The 20143-nt window shown below is 39.2% G+C and overlaps 1 protein-coding gene across 1 annotated transcript; it reads right to left on the reverse strand.

Moving 5' to 3' along the window:
* Positions 1 to 1301: 1301 nt before the first annotated feature.
* Positions 1302 to 17688, reverse strand: PANK1 (pantothenate kinase 1). The gene is made up of 7 exons (XM_010084246.1): positions 17667 to 17688; positions 10547 to 10899; positions 8462 to 8715; positions 7645 to 7821; positions 6199 to 6322; positions 2942 to 3067; positions 1302 to 1575 (listed from the first exon to the last, which is right to left on the reverse strand). The coding sequence occupies exons 2-7, from the start codon at positions 10880 to 10882 to the stop codon at positions 1525 to 1527; spliced, it is 1068 nt and encodes a 355-aa protein (XP_010082548.1). The 5' UTR covers positions 10883 to 10899; positions 17667 to 17688; the 3' UTR covers positions 1302 to 1524.
* Positions 17689 to 20143: the final 2455 nt, after the last annotated feature.

Below are 20143 nucleotides of genomic sequence, written 5' to 3' on the forward strand. Positions count from 1 at the left end.
AACACACTAGGTGGATGTGTCTGAATACAATACAGCCATGCTGTGGAATACTTGAGCAATCAGTTTTAAAACACCTTAGAACCCAAGATATGAATGTGTTCTAGTTTGGCTGCTCCTCATGCATTTACAGGAAATATTTAACATTAAAATGGTATCATAAAATCGGGTAGCTCTTTAGTCCACAAAGAGTTATATAGCTAATGACTGTATAATATTCTTACAAGTTTAAGACCTCATGCCCTGGCTTCAGGACTGAACTTATTACAATAATCACAACTGTAAATTTTAAAAGCATACAGAAAAACTCAAAGATCAGTTCCAGAGAACAGATTTTATCCCAAGGCCACAATTTGATGAATGGTTCCATATTGCAAGTGCACTAAATATTGGTCCGTTTGGTGCTGCAATACAAACTCTGATGCTGTCCTCAACTTCCAAAAACAAACTTCCAAATCTAAAAGCAAGTTAAGACAATTTTAAACAACTAATTAGATTTTGATCAGTTATTATAAAATTAAGGAGAAATCACATGTTCAAATTAGTAGGATGGGACAGAAATTTTCCAAGCCTCCACAAAAATGAGCCGAAGCATCAGAATTACGAGGTCCCATATTTTGACTATTTTACAAGGATTTCTTCAGTTCCCTCAGGCTTTATGGTAGCTTTACAAACAATGATGCATGATGTCAGAATTTATAAGAGACAAAAAAAAAACAGAACACATTTTGGAAGTCATGTCCTCAAAAAAACCCCAACCCCCAAAACCTGCCTTCATTAATCATTAAATTATTTTCCAAATCCAACCAAAAACAGAGGGGATCTTCCCAAAATACCAGCTGCATCTTCAATTAAATGAAGAAGGCAAGTGAATATCTTCACAAAACTTTCAAAACATCAACTACTTAATCCGCTGCTTGGCTGATTTTTTGTGTTTCTATTCTTCCCACTGAAAATTTTAATTTTAATGCTTCAGCATTAATATTATTTTCATTACACATAAAAATAAAATAATTACTATTCTTACTGTGGGAAGGAATTGTCTACAGTTTCGTTATCTTGCAGATAGTACCTTACTGTTTTTAAAGTTGTTTTCTGCAAGAACACATGGGAAATTGTGCTCATAATATTGTATAACTAATGAAAATAACTTTTCATTCATCAATTATATACAAAACTGATGGCTCTGAAGCCTCAGGAGTAAGCTTGCAATATTTCCACACTGAGCACTTAAAGGTTTGGCATTCCTTCTTCTGGAAGTTTGTTTTCAGAGGATGTATTGCATATCAGAAGTTCAGTACTGGCTACATGTACCAAAGAACATGAACAATATCCCCGAACATTTCACTTTTCAATGCCCAGAGTGAAACCCCCTTTAATATAACGGCAATATTCAGTAACTCATCATTTCTTAAAAAGTTACAGAAAATCTGCTATTTTCTTCTCCCTGCCCCAGATTTAGTTCCCATTGCTATAATCAAGTGTCGCTCAAGTGGAAAATAGCTCAGTGTAGTGACATCTGGTATCTCAACTGAAATTTGGCAGCCCAAGAAGAGCACCAACCGCTCCAAAGTATCCCTGTTCAAAACAAACAAAAAAATATTTCAGGTTCAAGTAAGGTATTAAATTCTGCAGTAATCACATTCCAATGACAACAAAGCATCTGGTGGACCAATGCTACAGAAAGAACACCACACACTTTCTATATAAAATCTTTCATAACGAATTTTTAAAGCTTTGTGAAACAAACATTTTGTCCTTCTTATCTAGCTTAACTTTAGGAGATTTCACCCCAAGCCTCTCCATACACTGAAAGATTTCTAAGACATGTACAGAAATCAGGTTTGGTTTGTTTTTCCTATAGAAGCTGCATATTTTCATTGCTGAAGAATCCTGAATATCCACAGCAACACTTCCTAAGGTACAAGTCAAAAATTTCTTAAACTAACTGCACCTCACATTTTTAAAGAATTACGTCCAAGCTTCAACACCATTTTTGGACTGTATATTTACCTGCATACAAAGAACCATGCTCTCCTGTTGGATTACTTTTCCCCTCTGGGGAAGCATGATATTGCCCCTCCCTATAACTATGAAATATGGGAGTGTTTGGAATCTACACTTGACCAAATGCAAGAATTTAAAATTTATCCAATAAAATTCTGAAGGGGGTAGAACTAACAAGGAACCATTCTGCTACTACTGCAGACACTAGCAACAAGACAGACTACTGTCAGTCTCAGGATAAGCAATAAAGGAAAACAGTTGTGAGAACCAACTGACAGTGAACAGATACAATGCTGTAATATTTTTAGACTAACAAATTGAGGACAAAAATTGCCAGCCCACTGCCAAGAAGCTATAAGTCTCCCAACCGTTACACCTGTAATTAATACTAGCTGCCTGTATTTTAACCAAAACAGGTCAACTCGCACAGCACTACATACTGATCTAGACTGTAGAAGCTGCCCAAAAGCAGGCTGGTCTCAGAGCATAAAATCACCACAACTTTAAGTGTATCTGTGGTGGTATGAAAGCAGTCCTTGTTAAAGGCAGTCTTGACTTTCAGGATGTTGCTCAAGCTCAGTTGAGAACAATGTAAGTATTTCAAAAGCCTGTGCTTCAGTGTAATCTTCTGAAATACAATACTTACTATTGTTTTCATCCAAAGCCAAGATTGTTGAACCTTAATGCAGAGCTTAACATTTTCTTGTCCCTCTCCAAAGATCTGCAGTGTGAACTGAGATAGCCCAAAGCGACTAAAGGACTTCCCTGGCACAGAGAGCTGTCCCCAGAGAACCAATACAGGACGACAAACCTCCTCTTATTCTCAATGTTTACCAAGGACTCGGTGTCTCAGGCTACCACGCATGAGTGCTACTCAATACATGCATTTTTGATTTATGGTGGAACAATACATACAGATAAATGAACCACAGCATACCTCATGCTCTAGGAACAAGGCCTTCAGCTGGCCTTTTGACCAGTAATCCAGTGCATATGCAAGAAGCTTCATTGACAAAGTATTCACTCGTAAAAAATTGCCAACAAACACAACTCTGTTTATTTTCTAAAAGGAGAAAAATAGCAAAGGATTAAGTCTTTTCACCATTTAACACAGCTTGGAAAAATGAAAGAAAAGACTGTCTCAAGCAAGGAAAAAAGAACCCCCAACACCCACAGTTAAAACATGGTTCCAAAATTTAAAACACAACATACCTGGGAAAAAGGACAACTGTGCAACCCTCAAGAATTAAAGGACTTAATTTACAGAGAAGTAGCACTTGTGTTTCAAATTAAGTGAGCATCTTCAGTAACTAAGCCAAAGAAACAGCCCAACTAAAAGTGGAATTAAACGAAAAATACTTATATTTGGTAGAGAAGACTCAATGCCTTCATAGCCCTGTACAATGCTGCTTGATCCATATGCAACAAGGCAGCACTGTAAAGAAGCCGAAGACAGTAAGACATAGCAGATGTTCCTTTCATCTTCAGACCTCTGTATGCTTCAATATAAGATTAGACTAAGACTTAAACACTGGAAGTGAGCTGTGAATATTAATCCAGTCAAATGTAAAAAAGTTAAAATTGTTTAATTTTCCTCATTCACTGAAATAAATCCAACATTAAGTGGAAGCAACATTAAACACTGGTTTAATGATATGGGAGCAAGAACCAAAGAAAATTTAATTGTTTCAGTGCTTAACATAGCGCTTCAATAAGCACTTAATTGCATTAGATGAATACTTGTATTCAAGTCGCTACACAAACTAGTATGACAATTCAACCTGTATTCAAATGACTAACATGCAACTGTTTTTCACCATCTTGATTAGTTCACAGTGAAGACAAAACACACTGTTACGGCACCCAATCAAACATAGTTCTGCTCTATAGCACGAAGCCGAGACAATTAAATCAGTTTTATCAGTTCCAGATACGAGTTTGTGGATCCCTATTAACCATTTCTTACAATTTGTAGTTCCATAACATAGTTGGAATTAGACAAAAAACCGTTGGAATAAAGCCAATTTGTGTTGTTTACAAGTCCCAATTTCTACTAATTTACCCCCACCATTAAATATAAATTGCATACATCTGCCTCAGACTCAGACTGTTAGTATGTACTTTCACTTCACCCTCATTTTTAACTCTTTTGTTATCAAGCTTTGCGATAAAGCAAAAAAGCCAAAATTAACTCAATACTGACAAAACTAACTTTCTTCTCCAAGACAGACATGAGAGAAAGTCAGAGGGGGAAACTGAGAGAGAACTTGCAATATTAAAACCTGAAAAATATATTAGTCTGGCTCCTAAGCAAAAGGAGGGCTACTGCAGCTAACATCATCATTGTTATTTCTGAAACTATCACATTCATAGATTTTAAGCAGAGTTCTAAATAGAGTTTCCCTTAGTCTTCTCTAAGAAAGCTGTTGCTACGTCTCACTTTATTCAAAGGTTGTGGATATTGAATGAGGAAATCCCTGGTGCTCAGACCCCATATCTTCTATGCCTAAATTCAGTATTCTTCCACAGGTTCTTGACTGTCCATGCTAATCATATTGAAACTGAATGCATACTGGTTCTCTTTACTAGATCTTTGAGAAACAGAAGATGGCCGGAAACCACCTCTGTATCAACGAGTAAGAAGACAGGTGTCAAAACAATTTGAAATCTCAAGAGTTGGTAAAAATTAAAAAGAATGCTTAACTAGAAGCAAGGCTTGCTACAAGCTTTACTCAAGAGAATAATTTCAGCTTGAAGAAACTGCTGGAGGCCATCGGGTCCTACGTACTGCTCAAAGCAGGCCTTTCAGCACCTTCAACATTCAAGTTGCTCAAGTCACATGTTTTGAAACTCTCCAAGCACACAGTCCACAGTCTCTCTCTGAGGCCACATTTCAAGGCTTAACCACTCTCACTGTGAGCATCTTTTTTCCCTTATAACAACCAGAATTCCCTTTGCTACAAGTTGGGTCTACTGTTTCCCTTCCTTCTGCTGTGCACACTGTACGTGGCAGTGTCTTTCCTGTAACCCTCTCTAGACAGTGACAACCATTTCAGGCTTTAGCTTCTTCTTCCCGCTTAAGCCAGATCCCTCAGTGTCTGCTTGCACATTAGGGGCTCCACGGCAGGGCTCTGTCTTGGTAACCTGTCTGTTAAACTTGTTATAGTTTGTCAGTGCTTCACTTTTGGTGACGGTGGCGGTTGGGGAGGAGGGGGAAGGAGGCCATGCCGAAAGTATCACCTCCTCTGACCAACTGGCTATGTGCTTGCTAATGCATCTCAGTACAAGGTCAGCCTTCATCACTGCATGTGTATACTGATGATTCATGTTCAGTTCATCTTGTCGGCCAGCACCCTCCTCTCTTCTGCAATGCTTCTCCTTAGCCAGTCTGTATCCCAAATTTTGCTTTTGCTGTGAAGTTGCTATCCTGGAAGATCACCAAGCTATTCTGGGGGCCTTATCCCATTAGGACAACCTTCCACAAGATCTTGACTCCTAAATGCCCCTAAAACAAAGAATGCTGTTCAAGTCCATCTAGTCTCCATTCTGCTACTTGCTTTCTTCACTTTCCTCAGGACCTTAAACCCTACTATTTCCAAGCTGACAATGAAATCCTTGACCACTTCTTCATTCATGAATAGCAGGTCCAGCACCATGCTTGCTTAGTCAGCCTGCCTAGCACTTGCATCAGAAAATTGTCCCCAGCACACTGAGAAGTACGGATTGCTTGTGATCTGCCATATTACCCTTCCAACAGAGGTTGGGATAGTTCCTCATGAGAGTCAGGACTTACAGGTCCTCTTGTACCCCATGCTGCACATGTTCGCGTACAGGCACTTAAGGCTCATAATCATCTTGTTTTTGCAAAGTGACTTCAAGTCCTTTCATCATAACATCCTGCGGTCCCCTGCTCCCTTATCTGCAGGCTTTGGGCTCCACTCCCTAACAAAGCTGGTTTGAAGCCCTCCTCATTGGGTTACCCTCCCCAGTGTCGAAGATATCTTTGTCCTACTTCTCCAAAGACAGTTAAAATATTCTGAACCAATTCCCAGTTCTTTAATACTACATTCATTTTTTCATTTCATTTGACAATGTACTAAAAGGTTTAAAATCACACATCATTTTAGCAGTCATTTACAGTGAAAACAAATAATAGACCTACAGACAGATCATTTCCTTGTCAGAAGTTTTTACCTCGTTTACTGCACACATCCGGGCAATAGACCCAATGTTATTGGTGATGGTGACCAATATTGCTCTTGCAAGATCTTCTTTACTAACAGACTCTCTCTTCTCTTTGTAGATCATATTCCCAAAACTAGAATAGGAAAAATTTCCATTAAGTACGAAGTGATTCACATGCATTTGAAGTAATTTCAGAATGTAATTTTTATGCTATAACAGAACTTAAGTCTCATGTTTGTTCCTAAGGATCTCTCTTTTCAAGTCTGTATTAAATACAGCAATTTGACAACTCGCACCACAACCTGTGTATTTATTCCTTCACAGGAAACAGCCAATCTTGTTACAATAATAACCCCCAACAAAGTATTTTTGTTTAGAATGTTGACTTTCATGAAGAAGCATCTACAGCAAAAAGTAGTCTTATTCTCAGGCAAGACTACTCTGTAAACCTAGTCACTGTAAATTAAGTCAATGCATATTTTACCACTAAGGATTCTGTGCCATATCTAAGTCAGTTTGGAGAGCCAGAATCCTGATTCTACTAGAACTCAAATAGTCATTAAGGATCCTAAGGGTCTTAAAAAGTAAATTAGAACAAAAAGTACCTATATACAGAGCAAGTTAAGACGTATTGACTAAAAGTGTAAAGACTGCACGTATTAAAATCTCCCAGCATATGCTCTGTGAAGAGGGTTGGACTCAGGTGGCTAGAGAGAGAGAAGAATTAAGTTACCAGGAATTCAGACCTCTTACTACTGAATAAAAGCAAAGATTTAATGAACTCTTATGTTCATATTAGCTTCACTCCCAAAGTTTAGTCTTCTTACATTTCTTAAGGGTAGAGAAGCTTTAACATCACCAATCATCTTCCCCAATGAAAGTAAAACTTGCAGCTATGACAAAAATCCTCTGTAATTGACAGTAAAATACATTTATTCTTATGGTGCAAACTGTTCAACAGCTTTCGTTAACTGAGAAAAGTAGTTAAAACATTATGCCAGATGCCTGTGCTGACAGCCATGTATCAAAAAAAGCAGTCTTTCAAAAACCGTGAAGAGATACCACTGTAAGAGCAACAAAAATGATGCCTTTTACTCACCTTCCCTCTGGACAACAGCCCTCCTAAAAGATTCTAGGAAGTCAAAAAGTAATCTGCTTTGTTTTTTCTCTGTTCTTGCTACTTCTGTGACCACCTTACATTTTCTCTGACACGTGTAAAGCTGTATGTGATTTAACACATGAGGTTTCTTCAATACCAAGATAGCAGGCACCTGCAGTTGCATGTGGCTTTAAAGGTGAGGGAAACTGAGTATATATACTTTTAGGATTAAAATCTAACTTGACTACAATGAAAGTTTGCAAAAAGCAGTTTTCTCTGCACTAACAGTTTAAGTCTTGTTTTTGAAGCCCCACACCAAACCAGCAAAAGAACCAACAAAAAGATCTCTTGCTTACCTGGACGCTACAGCCCATCCTGGCAAGCCAAATCTTTCATAGTCTCCTCCATAAATATCTCGAACCAGCTTGTCAGCATGTGTGCTGTCACCTTTGGATGCCATTTCCAGAGCTTCTTCAAAACTTTCACAGCCCGTCAACAAACTGCATAAACCAAGAAATGTCCCTCCACCTAGACTAAGAAGAAAGAAAACTAGTTGCTTTTAAATAGTATTTACTCACATCAAAGATCCTTATGTCTGACTAACAAAATAAACAAACAAAGCCCTCCAACTTACATACCAAGCTGTCTGCTTTCTTGGGCAAGGTCCACTACGCAAACAGCCATCAATCAAGTTAACGTTTATATATGTCATTTACAAGAAGCTAACCATACAGTAAGAGCTAACAAATAGTTATAACCATAAACTGGGAGACTTAATCAGAGGCTAAAACTCCCTAAACACCCACATCACATCACTGACTCCGATTCTCTATAATTTTCTGTAAGGCGTGGATACATTTATTTCTAGGGAGCAAAAGAAACAGGTTCACTGGACACATTATCAAAACTTACGACAAAACCTATACAACTTTCACTACAGAGCACTTCCAGCACTCATCAATTGGTAAAGACAACGCTGGCTAAATTTCCTCAATAACAGAACTATGGGGATGGGCTCCAATGAACGCAGCTGTAATTTAAAGATAAAATATTTTTTTATACTACAGAGTGAGGGAAGGGACAGGTGGAGGGAGTCAGGGAGAGGAACAACTTTGAAAATAGAAGGCTCACTGTTCTATAGAGTAACAACCGCAACCTAGATTTTTAAGTTACCTTGTTCCAGTTACTCTTTTATAGTTGTCTTTGGAATGGACTGATAAAATACTGACTCCTGAACCAATGTTAACAACCAGCAATGGATACGGATCATCCAGGTTAAAAGGCATCTTTTGGCATCTCTCAGGATCTGAGGCATTTTCAAAATAATAGCACTCTGCCTGGCCATTGAAGCTGACAGAGTCTATATACAATAAGCCTTTGACAAGGCAGTCAAGCTCATCCAGTTTGTGCAGCTGAAGGTTTCCAATCTGTGTTAAAAAAAGAAAAAAAGGCGGTGTCAACATGTTCTAACATTGCTCAAACATGCTACAAATTTATGGGTATATTTGTACTGCCTAACTTTAAGAAGTTCTCTCAGACTACTAATTCAGGAACATCAATCCCACTATAAAGCCAACAAAAAATACAGAGAGAAATTCTGAATACATCAATTAGCAAATTACTCTGACTATAAATCTAGATCTAGATCAAGAACAGACAGGCAGTATAAATATCTGTTTTGGTAAGCCCAAAGACAACTTCTGAGATACTCAGACATCAATCCACTGAAATATTAGCAAGATTTTTCATCAATCTATATCAAAGAAGTCACCAAATACCCTAGAGGTCCCATCGAGTGTCATCTTGGTGAAACTCATGCATCTGCACATCTTTTCAAGGTTTGTGGATTTCCTCCCCCATTTCAGAAGTCAAACAGTCATTTCTGAGATGTCAGCAGATAAAAACCTAAGACAAAAACCTCAGTGGCATCATACTAACTATCCTTGCAACTTTACCAACACTCCAAGCACCATAAGAAAACCACAGGTCAGAAATTCTACGTGACTTTAGTCTCATTACAGTTGCTCCTCAGCTTTACACATGACATTCAAGCCGCCATTCTCTCATAAAGCAGCAAGTCAATTTAGGGATGCTGTGGAATCCAGGAAGGCTGTAATTTCACACCATACTTAATCCGATTGAACTCTGGACTCTCACAAAAAGAGTGATCATGCTCTCTACCTTATCGCAGCAGGGAGTTCCTACAGTTAGGAGTTCCAATTAGGCAGCTAGTCCAAGAAAAAACACCCATGAAGTCTGTATCTGAACCAGGTGAGCTCACATTCAGAAAGCAGCCTGCAGTTAGATTATGAAGTTGCACAATCAGACTGGACTGCACACTGACTGACACCAGCATCAGATCACAGCGCTGTCAGTCCCCTCCTCTTCCCCCAGGTCCCTTCAGCTTTTCTCGCCATGGCACAACTGTGCAGCTTCACTGTTGAGCACATCAGGGAACTGTTCCAACATAAAATATTTCTGTGGGGTTTTAAATAATGAATTCGTTCCGCTGTGCAACTCGTGACCCTACCCCACAAACAGTTGCACCAGCTCAACCCAAGACTGGCACAGGAATGGAAATACAAGCAGAGTTTTGAAACCAAACATTTTGTGCTATTGGAAGTCTTCTTGTCTCCCAAAGCACAAGAGGCCTGCAGCCACTTTAGAACTAGGACGTGCACACTGCATACTGTGGCAAAATTCTCAGTAACAACTGCCTTTGGATAGAAACTCCATCCTAAACAAATTATCAATTTTGGTCTTCAACGGAAGAGTCAAAACACCAGGAAAATCCTGAACTGCTCTGCAGTTGAAAAAAGACTGTCTTTGAGATATGTTTTGTCACAGATGTCTAAACAATGCACTGGACTAAATTAATAGGGATAATCCCAAACACAAACATTGAAAACCTATCAAAGACTGCTTAGGAAACAAAATCCAGTGAGACAAGCACCTCAGCACCTTAAGCACAATTCCCATAGGAGAAAACAGAGATTGGAAAATCATTAACTTCCACAAATGTGTCCTGCATTTCACTGCATTAATGGACATTTCTAATTAGCTGTTAGCATTAGATCTTCATGTTTATTATGATGTCAGAAAGCATATATTACCTACATTTTCATATTAAGGCTGAAAAACAAATGAATAATTAATAATCTTTGACCATTCCACAGTTTTTCCAAATACTGCTATTTTAACCCACCACGGCAATGCTTTTAGCATCAGCTTCAGTATGAGGAAAGACAGGCTACCTACTGTGCGAAAGTCTTCTTCAAACTTGTAAGCACCACCGCCGGTGGCACAGAGCACCGTATGTATTGTTGAGAAGTTTTTATTTCTTCCCATTTGGATAAAAGTAGGCAAATCATGAGTTGGGAATCGAATAAAGTGCAGGTTTCCTCTTCGAGCAAAAATCGTTAAGTCTTTCAGCTCAAGGTGGACATCTCGAATGCCAGTGGATCCATAGGCTACATTGGAAGTCAGGTATTTGCGGATGCTCTTCAAGCTTTCAACTTCCTCCTGCTCCTCCTCTGCAGTGATATCAATAGGTTCGAAATATGCAAGTTTCACCAAAGTTCCCCCAATGTCCATGCCAAACCATGGAAAAGCTGTGAAGATAGAGGATTTGATCAATTAGCTTTGTTAAAGAGCAAAAGCAATACAAGTAGCTTAAGACTAAACCAACACTAGACTTTTCAACACAAAAGACGTTAACAAAAATCCTCTTAAATATCCTTCTGGCTGCAGGTAAAATCGGAAAATGAGCAACTCTGTTTACACATTTAAATGCTGTCACATGTGCTCAGAAAGCCCAACTGAAAGCTCCCCAAACCATACTATATGTTTCGTATCAACTCAAGCAAGACTCAACCACTTTTTTTTTGGAGAACAAACAATTAAAATAACCTTCACTCCTGAAATAGTTCTGACATAGTTCAGCACAGACTGCAATGCACACTCGAGAGAAAGCAGGTTACGCATTATAGCTGACAACAGCAGCAGGTCAGGTATTCCTCCTCCCAACAGTCAGCTTCTGCTCACATTTCATTTGAGAGGGAAGTGTTAATTTATTTGCATGTATTTTAAAAATTGACACAGTTAAGATGCTCAATTTACGGAGCTGAAGAGAGCTGTTCATACATCCCCCTGAAGTAACAAAGAGCTAATAAAAAGTATATTAAGTAGTACATGCAAGACAGAAAATTAATATTACTGAACCCAGGTTCCATCTTTCCTTTTTTGTAACTTGGACAGGAAGTGGGAATTTCAGTACTACAAACCAACAACACTAAACCACAAGTATTTGGTCTTTGCCACTTTTGTGGGATGGCTGCAATTCCTAACAGGGATTCTATTTCTATGGTTTATGGCATGTAGGATCATGATTTGAATATATGATTGCATCAATAAATCTTCCTAACCACGGGTGGTGAAACATACTCAGCAATGCTACAGCAAAGACATCATCTTCATCGGAGATTTTCCCCACTGTCATCTCCCTGAAACAGTGTCTGAAACTTAATTTGTAAGTTTAAGAAAAATCCTGAATATCCAGCTGGGAAGCTCCTATTTTTATTTCCTAATTGACACTATAATTTGCTTGGTTATTTGGTTTTGTTGTTGTTTTTTTACATATTCTGTAGATATCCAATTTATTTCTTCAGATGCAATTCATATACTGTAGAAGCAAGAAACTCAGGAACAAAATCAAAAAGATGTTAACATGGCAACCATGAGTAAGATGTAATTACGTTTGGTTTACCTTACCAGTGGGATCTATCCTTGAGAAGAACGGCCTAACAAAATATTTGAAGGTATTTAGTCAAGCCTGGCTGTGTGCCAGTACATTTACAACATGAGTGCAAAAGTTAAAAAGAAAAAAGTTGCCTCAACTTTCAGGAATGGACGTCTGGAGAATATTGACAAATATTAACAAGAAAGATTGAGTCAGAAACCTTACTCATCTTGAAAAACAAAATTAAAATACTAGGATAAATTCTGTGAGTAAAATCTATCTCCAAGTGGGAATAAAGAAGTTTTATAAACCTGGTATTTCTTCCGTAAAGCTGAGATCTAAGCATGACATTAAGCATAAAGTCACATATGAACTGACTTTATAACTGCATACCTGACTTCTCCGCACTGTGACTCTGGACATCATGAAACTCATCATCTTACTGTTTGACCACAATTAAGTGATGATTTATTAAGTGATCTCACTAAGTTTCAGCTTCTTCTCGTAAACAACGTCACAAGACCAAAACTAAAGAAAGGAAGTTGATCCACCCAGCAGACCAGAAAGTGTCTGCAGGAGTCAGGCCAACCCATTCCGAATTTAACTAGGATGCAGCAAGCCAAGTACTACCTAAAATACTTGTGTTTCTTCCTGCTCACTGGGCCTACCAAATAACTATGATCTAGTCTGCCAGAACAAGGAAGGGAGAAACAGCTGAAAGTTCAAGTGATGAGCTGAAGGAATATTTGGTGTAAGTCATGCCAGTTTGTCAGAAGATCCACTGTAGCCCATGTTAAATGATCCAAAAGGCTTTTGCAAATATAGCATTAGTCACCACTCTAAAAATCTTAAGGTTTATGAATCTTGTATACCAAGTGAAAAACAAGAACAGCTGAACTGTAAGGAAGTTTATTCCATAATTCCAGTGAGAACATATTTTATACTGACAAATGGGATCATGCTGTACAATATCAGTTTTCTAGGTTAAATGAGTGATCTTAACAGCAATTAAAGGATTTTGAGACTGAAGAAATAGGTCACTTTTCACGTCTGTGACCAACTCCAAGAAGTTTCACATTTTTCTATTGAAAATTTGTCAAGATTTGGCTGGTAAGTGCATTGCTCAAGTTTCATTTGCAAGGTGGAGGAGTTCTGACAAGCAGCTAGGCCCACGTACTCTTAACTTACTCCTTATACCAGCAACCCAGAAGAAGATATTACACAAGAATCCTTGTGTATGTAACCCACTCTTGCTTGATTTATATACAGGTCTGGCCAGGAAAACTGAAACAATTTTGTTTTTCAAACACTGAAGGGGATACACACTCACACATGTATATATGGCAAGCACACCATCAGTTGAACTGCACCTGTGATCTTGGGACTGTAATGATACAGGATTTATCCTTGCTTGAACTATCTTTAAATATTAAGAAATACACTGATGCTACACAGCTAGAATGTAATTGCACGTGGACACAACATGGAAACCCTGTGAACTCTCCTGCTATTGCTGCAGCCTTCAAATCTATTTGCTTTGGGTGGATCTTGGCTCAGGATCAATCCTATCTGGACACAGTGGGAATGGAGAAAACAGGAACCTCTCTGAAAACTTAAGTTTCTCTTCCAGTGACTGAAAAAGTTATTTCATTTGCAGTGTTAAAATAAGGCCAGAGAGAGATTCAGGATGCAGGACTATTCAGAAAACACTACAGAGAGCACACTTGAGTTTCCTCCAGAGGGCTGCCAGGCTAATCGTGGCAATGGCTGAAGATGACACATCTACTTTAAGTCATGCCATACGTATAAGGAACCTGTGCATTCCTTTACACCACATACATGAACACTCTGCTTAAGGTGGCCTTGCTACTCTTCAAGGCATGTTTGAAGCACAAGTGTTTTCACTCTTACATACAGTATCTGCAGCATATATACCAGCATCTGTAGCTGCCGTAGTCTCTCAAATCCATGAAAAATTTAATTCTGAGGCAGTCTTGTATTTGAAAGCTGTCTTGGAACAAGGCAAAAATAGCATGGCACGTACTTTGGGCTGTGAATATACAAACGATTCTATAAAAAGTATTTTTATACTCCTATCTGTGGGTTATGCTTCTTTGAATGAGATATCTAGGAGCAGAATGACAGCAGAACAATCTTAAAAAAAAAAATTAATCCCCAGACATCATCTTGATTCTTACAGCAGTCTTAGTTAAAGAAATGTGCCTGGAGGAGACCAATACCAATTGCACAGCCTTCGTTCCAAGCTTATAGCTCTGCAGATAACAGGTTTGAGGACTTGCATAACCGTAACCATCATTCCACAGCTTCAATTCATAAGGAGAGTCAATGCACCTGCATTAAAACTGGTCTTTTTCTGCCGCCCTATGGGGATTTGGTCATTAAAAGATTTTTCTCAGCTCTTCCTCTTTATAACTGTTCTTATTCCTAGGAAGACTCTACAAAAAGTAAAGCACAGCTCAGAAGTATTCCTTGCTGAGAATTTAACTGCTATTCATAGAACAAATCCAGTGCCCTGTCTTTTCAGAGTTCAGCTCTTCTCTGCAGAGGTCAGCCGCAATTTGAAGAAAGAAAAGCAGGAATCCATCTTTTTACTCAACAAGCCCTATTGCCTTGGATAGACTACATAAAACTGCTTCAAAAACATACATGCTGCTTTTAGGAAGTCAAGCTAGGCTCTATTTAAGAATACATAAAATAGGTATTTTTACTATCTGAGAAGAGACAAATATGCAAAGTAAAACACAAACTGGGAAGTCAAAACCCATACGGCTTAATGGGATATTTCACACCAAACTGAACTGTCTCCAACAGGACAGCAAGAGGAGTATCACAATATCCAACCTCCTTAACTCCAAATCCAGATCTTCTTTCACTCCTCAGCTTTGCCAGGAGCCGCTGTGGTCCCTACATAGACACAGCAACCGGGGATCTTTGCTAAAAAGCAACAGATTGTTCTGTACATGCGTGAAGATGGCTTTGAGAGGCAATCTGCTCAGAGTTTAAAAAAATCATGATGTTTAAGAGGATTCCCTAGAAGTGCATCCTGCAACACAGAAATGCACTTCCTGCACAGGAAGAGTGCTGCCTCAAGGTGCTGTGGTCAAGTAACGATGTAGCAATTCTGTCTAGCAAGAAAAGCCAAGTTGATGGTTGTTGACTGTTTCTTAAGTTAGTCTTTAGAGCTACACAGGGAGGCCTCATTCTCTCATGTTTGCACTTCTTGAGTTCTTGGCGTACGTAGTTTCTGGCAGCTATCTTAAGTTACTTATATCTTATCGTATAAGGCCTTTATATGCCAAAGGGAAATAAATACAGTAAAAAGTCTTTCTTATGCCAATACAAGCACAAAGGTTGAAGTGTGTTCCTTTTCTATGGGTTCTGCTTCAGCAGAGGACCTTCGAAGTTCTCCACCCAGACTACATTCTGATTTTGCACACCCGTTTTAAAGCTGCAGGAAGTACACACACAAAGAATTTACTTTCCCCTTACTCAGTCAAGCGCAAGATTGTATTTGTATTTAGCTTTTAAAGACTGAGAAACAGATTACTGGTAAACTCTTTCCTATGAATGCAATGACACATTTGAAACACAAAACACCTTAACATACTTCCTTCTCAGTGTAAGATAAAACAGCAGTCTGGGTCAACCCTGCATTAAATTAACAAGAACTAACCTTCAAAGAAGAGTAGCTGTCTCCTAATTTAAACAGGGAGCTTTGCGCCATTAAAAAAATAATTATTCACAGCTGTCAGTGACAGCAGAGAACAGGCTACCACATTTTGTGTCATCTTTGTAAGAAAGCTTATGTATGAAGATGTAAGAGTGTTGCACTTCAAGTACAAACGTGGCTTGGGGAACAATTGCTAAAGTGTGATGCAATTCACGATTCTATAGTAGCTTAAAATACAAGAAAGGAAAACGATCATGAAATCACACGAAAGCTTAAGTTTACTTCTGCCAGCACTGCAACAGTTCTTTATGGAAGTATGTAGTATACTGATGCACAAAACATCTTCTAATTCAGCTCAGTACTTAGCCTCTGACAACAAAACTAACCTTGACCCCATTCTTATCTGACTACAAGACAAACAAGTTAACTATATAAAAGTCATACTGAACTTTTACACAGTTAGTGTTTATAAGCACAAAAACTTGAACCAAAGGGATCCTGCAGTTTCTCCAAAAGCATTTTCCTCATGCTTCCAGTATTTACCCAAAACATCTGCATAGAGCAAAGTAAAAACTAACGGTAAACACCTAAATCAGCTAGCAGTCTAAGGCAGCTAACACATCCAATGGGACAAGTTAGGAGAAAACACAAAGGCTGTTGAACTGCTAAATCAAGTGGGATTAAACTGAGAGCTAGGCAGCAAAGTGCCTTTGCTTACCCATGTTACCTGAATGTGGCCCTATGAGCCCCTACAGAGCAAAACTGCACATCAAGCGTTCGTACCCTTGAAACACCGGAGAGCTTCTCTGCTTAACCAGTCTTGTAACAGGTTTTTGGTTCAAGTATCCCAAGTCCAGGTCCAAAGAGAATGAACACCCAAATTAAATTTATCTGACATGCATTGTCACATCCTCCCATTCTCCTCATGGGAAAACAACTCCCTCAAACTCTGTAAACTCGCCACACTTTCCCACTCAGCCACCTCTAATCACGCTACAGAAAGGCCGCATTTATCAGTGGGAGGACAGGTGGTAATCTGCAATTACTGTAACTGCTCTTCATTAGGTTTATCACATCTGCAAGTGGATACCATGTAAAACTCACACAAGACAAAATATTGTTGCTTTCACCTTCTCCCTCCTTGCTCAATGTTGATTTTGTTGACATTGCAGCAGCAGCCTCTTTGGGGATAGGTTTTTTTATTATAGCGAGATACAGCAGGCAGAGGCATAGTCTAACACCTACAGATGCAGCACAGTATGAACTGTGCCTGGCAGCATTAACCCATTATTAGAGATACACTTTTCAACTGCAGTGACAGGAGAGCCTGTAACAGCTGCTATGGGCTAATAATCAGCTGTCAAGGAGTAATAAGAAAATGCTAGGATACCAACAGACTAAGCAGCAAATTCTATGAACAGAAAGATCAACTTAAAAGAGATTCTCCAGCAACCTAAAAGGATTTTTCGTCAATTTTACTACACAAGTCCTGCATGGGATCAGGGTCTACAATGACTACACGTGTCCATAGAACCATATTAGCAAAAATAAACTTGAGATTTCCATCTGTTCTTTATATTGATACAACATTTTGCAAATGTCTGCTATGCGCTTTCGTACATTAAAGTCTCAATTCGCCTCAAGGGAAATGCAGGTATTTATTCTCAAACTATTTTTATTAAACAATTAAAATAAACTGTAAAAAGTAACATACACTGCATACTAATTATTAGAAGCCTTTGCCTTTCCTTCAGCCATCCACGACACCCCAGAGCCACAATGAAGGGCTTCACCCCCCCGAAGAGCAGAGCATGCTGGCACTTGCCCCCACTGGAGTGCCTTGCCTTCCCCCCACAATGTGAAGAGCTCTCTCTGAAGGAGTGGTTCCTCTCTTTCCTTTAGATGTCTCTTCCCTTTGCAGATCTCACACAGCAGCAGTTCTGCAAGACTCTTTGCTCTCACATTTTTCACCTCCACCCCACACCTCTGGGAGTTTCTCTTAAAAGAGACAGCCACTCTTCCCCATAGGCATTTCTTCAGAAGAGCTGTCACATAGCTGCTGGCTGGAAGGGTCCTCTGGAAGTCATGTAGCCCAGCCTCTCATTCACACCAGCAGGAAAATTGACAACACTAGATGACATCAACTACAGCTTTGTCCAGTCAAGATTTCATGACCTCTTCAGTTTTTCAAGAATCCTCCAAGGATGGAGACTCCACAAACTCTCCAGTTTCCACTGCTACACTAATTAATACATGGTTTAACCTAATCTGAATTTGTTATCCTCCTTGAAAATGCCTATCACCTCCTACCACCTGCAAAAGAAATTTAAATGGCCCTTTATGACTCTATTTCAAGACAGTCAATCTCAGAAGCCATGTTCCATAAGTTCAGCAGCATTTCTCACTATGTGAGAACAACAACAGAGTAGCAACAGAACTAGCCAGGTGAAGATGTCAAAGCACAAGCACACCTAGGCATCAGAAAGTCTGAACTTGCTAGGTGTCTCCGCTCCACCCTCCCCTCTCAGGACAGACACCGCATTCAGAGCAATCAGGATTGCTTTCATGATGGTAAACATCACAGACAGAAGTACAGGTAGGCTAAAGCAATCTTCTCAATTCCACTTCGCAGGCTCTTAGAACAGACTAATGACTTCTTGTTAAATAATGATTAACCATTTCTCTCCCTGCATCAAATTTGTCTCCAACATAGACGATTAAATGCTCAGTTCACCTAAGAAACGTATGACCACTCAGCAATTGTACTGAAAAGTGTCTACAACTGACTGTAACTAGACAGTCGAAAAGTGCTATTGTGAGACTTAACTCAGCTTTCAGGGCAATTAGAACAAATAAGCCAAACTGACAGCAGTATTTGGGTACCAAAGCCCCTGAACATCAATAGACTTTTCCATCTTCGGTGCTTTTGTGGATCTGCTCCTCTTCAAACATCCAGCTGCTCTCCCACTTCAACCAGTGTGACTGGGAGCAGAGATCTGCAGAATAAGCCTAAAGGTCATTGCCTAAGAAACTAAGTGCTATTACCTTTAAAAAAGCCACCAGCTTCAAAATATGTGAAGAGTCAAGATGAAATAAACAGTGTACTTTGACACTGTACTCTTCCCCTCCACTGCTTATGCAGTTCCAATTGTTTCCGATTCCCATCATAAAACCAACATCAAAGTTCAGGTTCAAGAACTGAAAGAGTGCAATTACAAATTTAGCATATTTAAGCAGTTAAAACTTCTTGATAACATTTGGTGCTGTTATTTAAACACAAGATTTAAATCCACCACTAAAGAAAACAAGTCCTTGAGGCCTAGTAGAGACATTCACGAAATCAGCAGTTCCCTGCAGATGAAGCAGCAACACTCTCACAATTTTAAATTACCAAACCACTGTAATGTCTTACAGACAACTACTGCTTCAGAATCCTGATATCATTCCTTAAATATTATACCAGTAAAGCAAATGCTGTCTGAACTGTACTCTTCATAAACATGCTTACAGTCAATTCAGCAACTTCCACACACTGGCACTCGCAAGAGGTGATGGCTAATTGTGTGCCACAGCATGAGTATTTAGGGTTTCCTTAACACACCAAAAGAAACCAAAGTATTTTCACAGCCAAACTCAAGTCCATGTTTATAGCTATTTCTAGAGGTACACCCATACTTCCTGTGTTAAATACACACTTGGCGATTTTGTTCTTGTTGGGCTGCTCAAACAATATATTTTAAAACATACACTTTCAATACACTGAGTTGCATGCTCTTCATTAGACAGGCACATCATATTACTAGCAGTCTTCCCCATATAGTAACTCACCCTGAAAATAAGTCTGTAAGTATGATGACAAAGAAAAAGCAGCCTAACTCAGTGGAGTAATACTTGCATCCCTTTCTGCCAAGATACACCTGTGTACGTTTGACAGCTGTGCTGACCTGCACAGCTGTATAGCTGCTACACTGGGAAAACACTGCTTGCATGTAGACTAACTTTACTCAATCCAATTCTCTTTGCCAGCAAAATAGTACAGGTAGCCTTAGACATTTTGTTTGCATTCATCTGAGTCTATGCCCTCCAAAACAAATACAACAAACCAACAGAATAACCAGTAAGAAATATTTTTACAGCGACACTTATTAAAGGAGAGCATTTAGTGTACTTTAATGAAAGACCTTTACCCAAATATTAACAAATACTCTAAAAACAATTTAGCAAAAGCTGGTTAGCCCTTAAAAAACAAAACTGTAGCAATTGCAGTCGCCCGTGCAAGTGTTTAGATCACTGATGAAGTGCCACCTCCATTACGACAGCACTCACCCCCAAAACCGCGGGTGCCTTACTTTCTGCTCAGAGCAAAGCCCTTCCAACACCAACGCTGGTCCCCGAGACCTCCCGAGCCCCGAACCGTCACTCAAAA

Source organism: Pterocles gutturalis, unplaced genomic scaffold (genome assembly GCF_000699245.1).
Source record: "Pterocles gutturalis isolate BGI_N339 unplaced genomic scaffold, ASM69924v1 scaffold36945, whole genome shotgun sequence".
NCBI classification, from domain to species: Eukaryota; Metazoa; Chordata; class Aves; order Pterocliformes; family Pteroclidae; genus Pterocles; species Pterocles gutturalis.

What these genes read in the sequence shown, in the direction of transcription:
- PANK1 (XM_010084246.1), bottom strand. Translation starts at nt 10,882, where the DNA reads ATGGACATTGGGGGAACTTTGGTGAAACTTGCATATTTCGAACCTATT. An exon ending in GGATGTGTGCAGTAAACGAG is followed by an intron (nt 3,068 to 6,198) that starts GTAAAAACTTCT and finishes TTCTCCTTTTAG; the next exon opens with AAAATAAACAGAGTTGTGTT. An exon ending in CCTTGTTCCTAGAGCATGAG is followed by an intron (nt 1,576 to 2,941) that starts GTATGCTGTGGT and finishes TGTTTTGAACAG; the next exon opens with GGATACTTTGGAGCGGTTGG.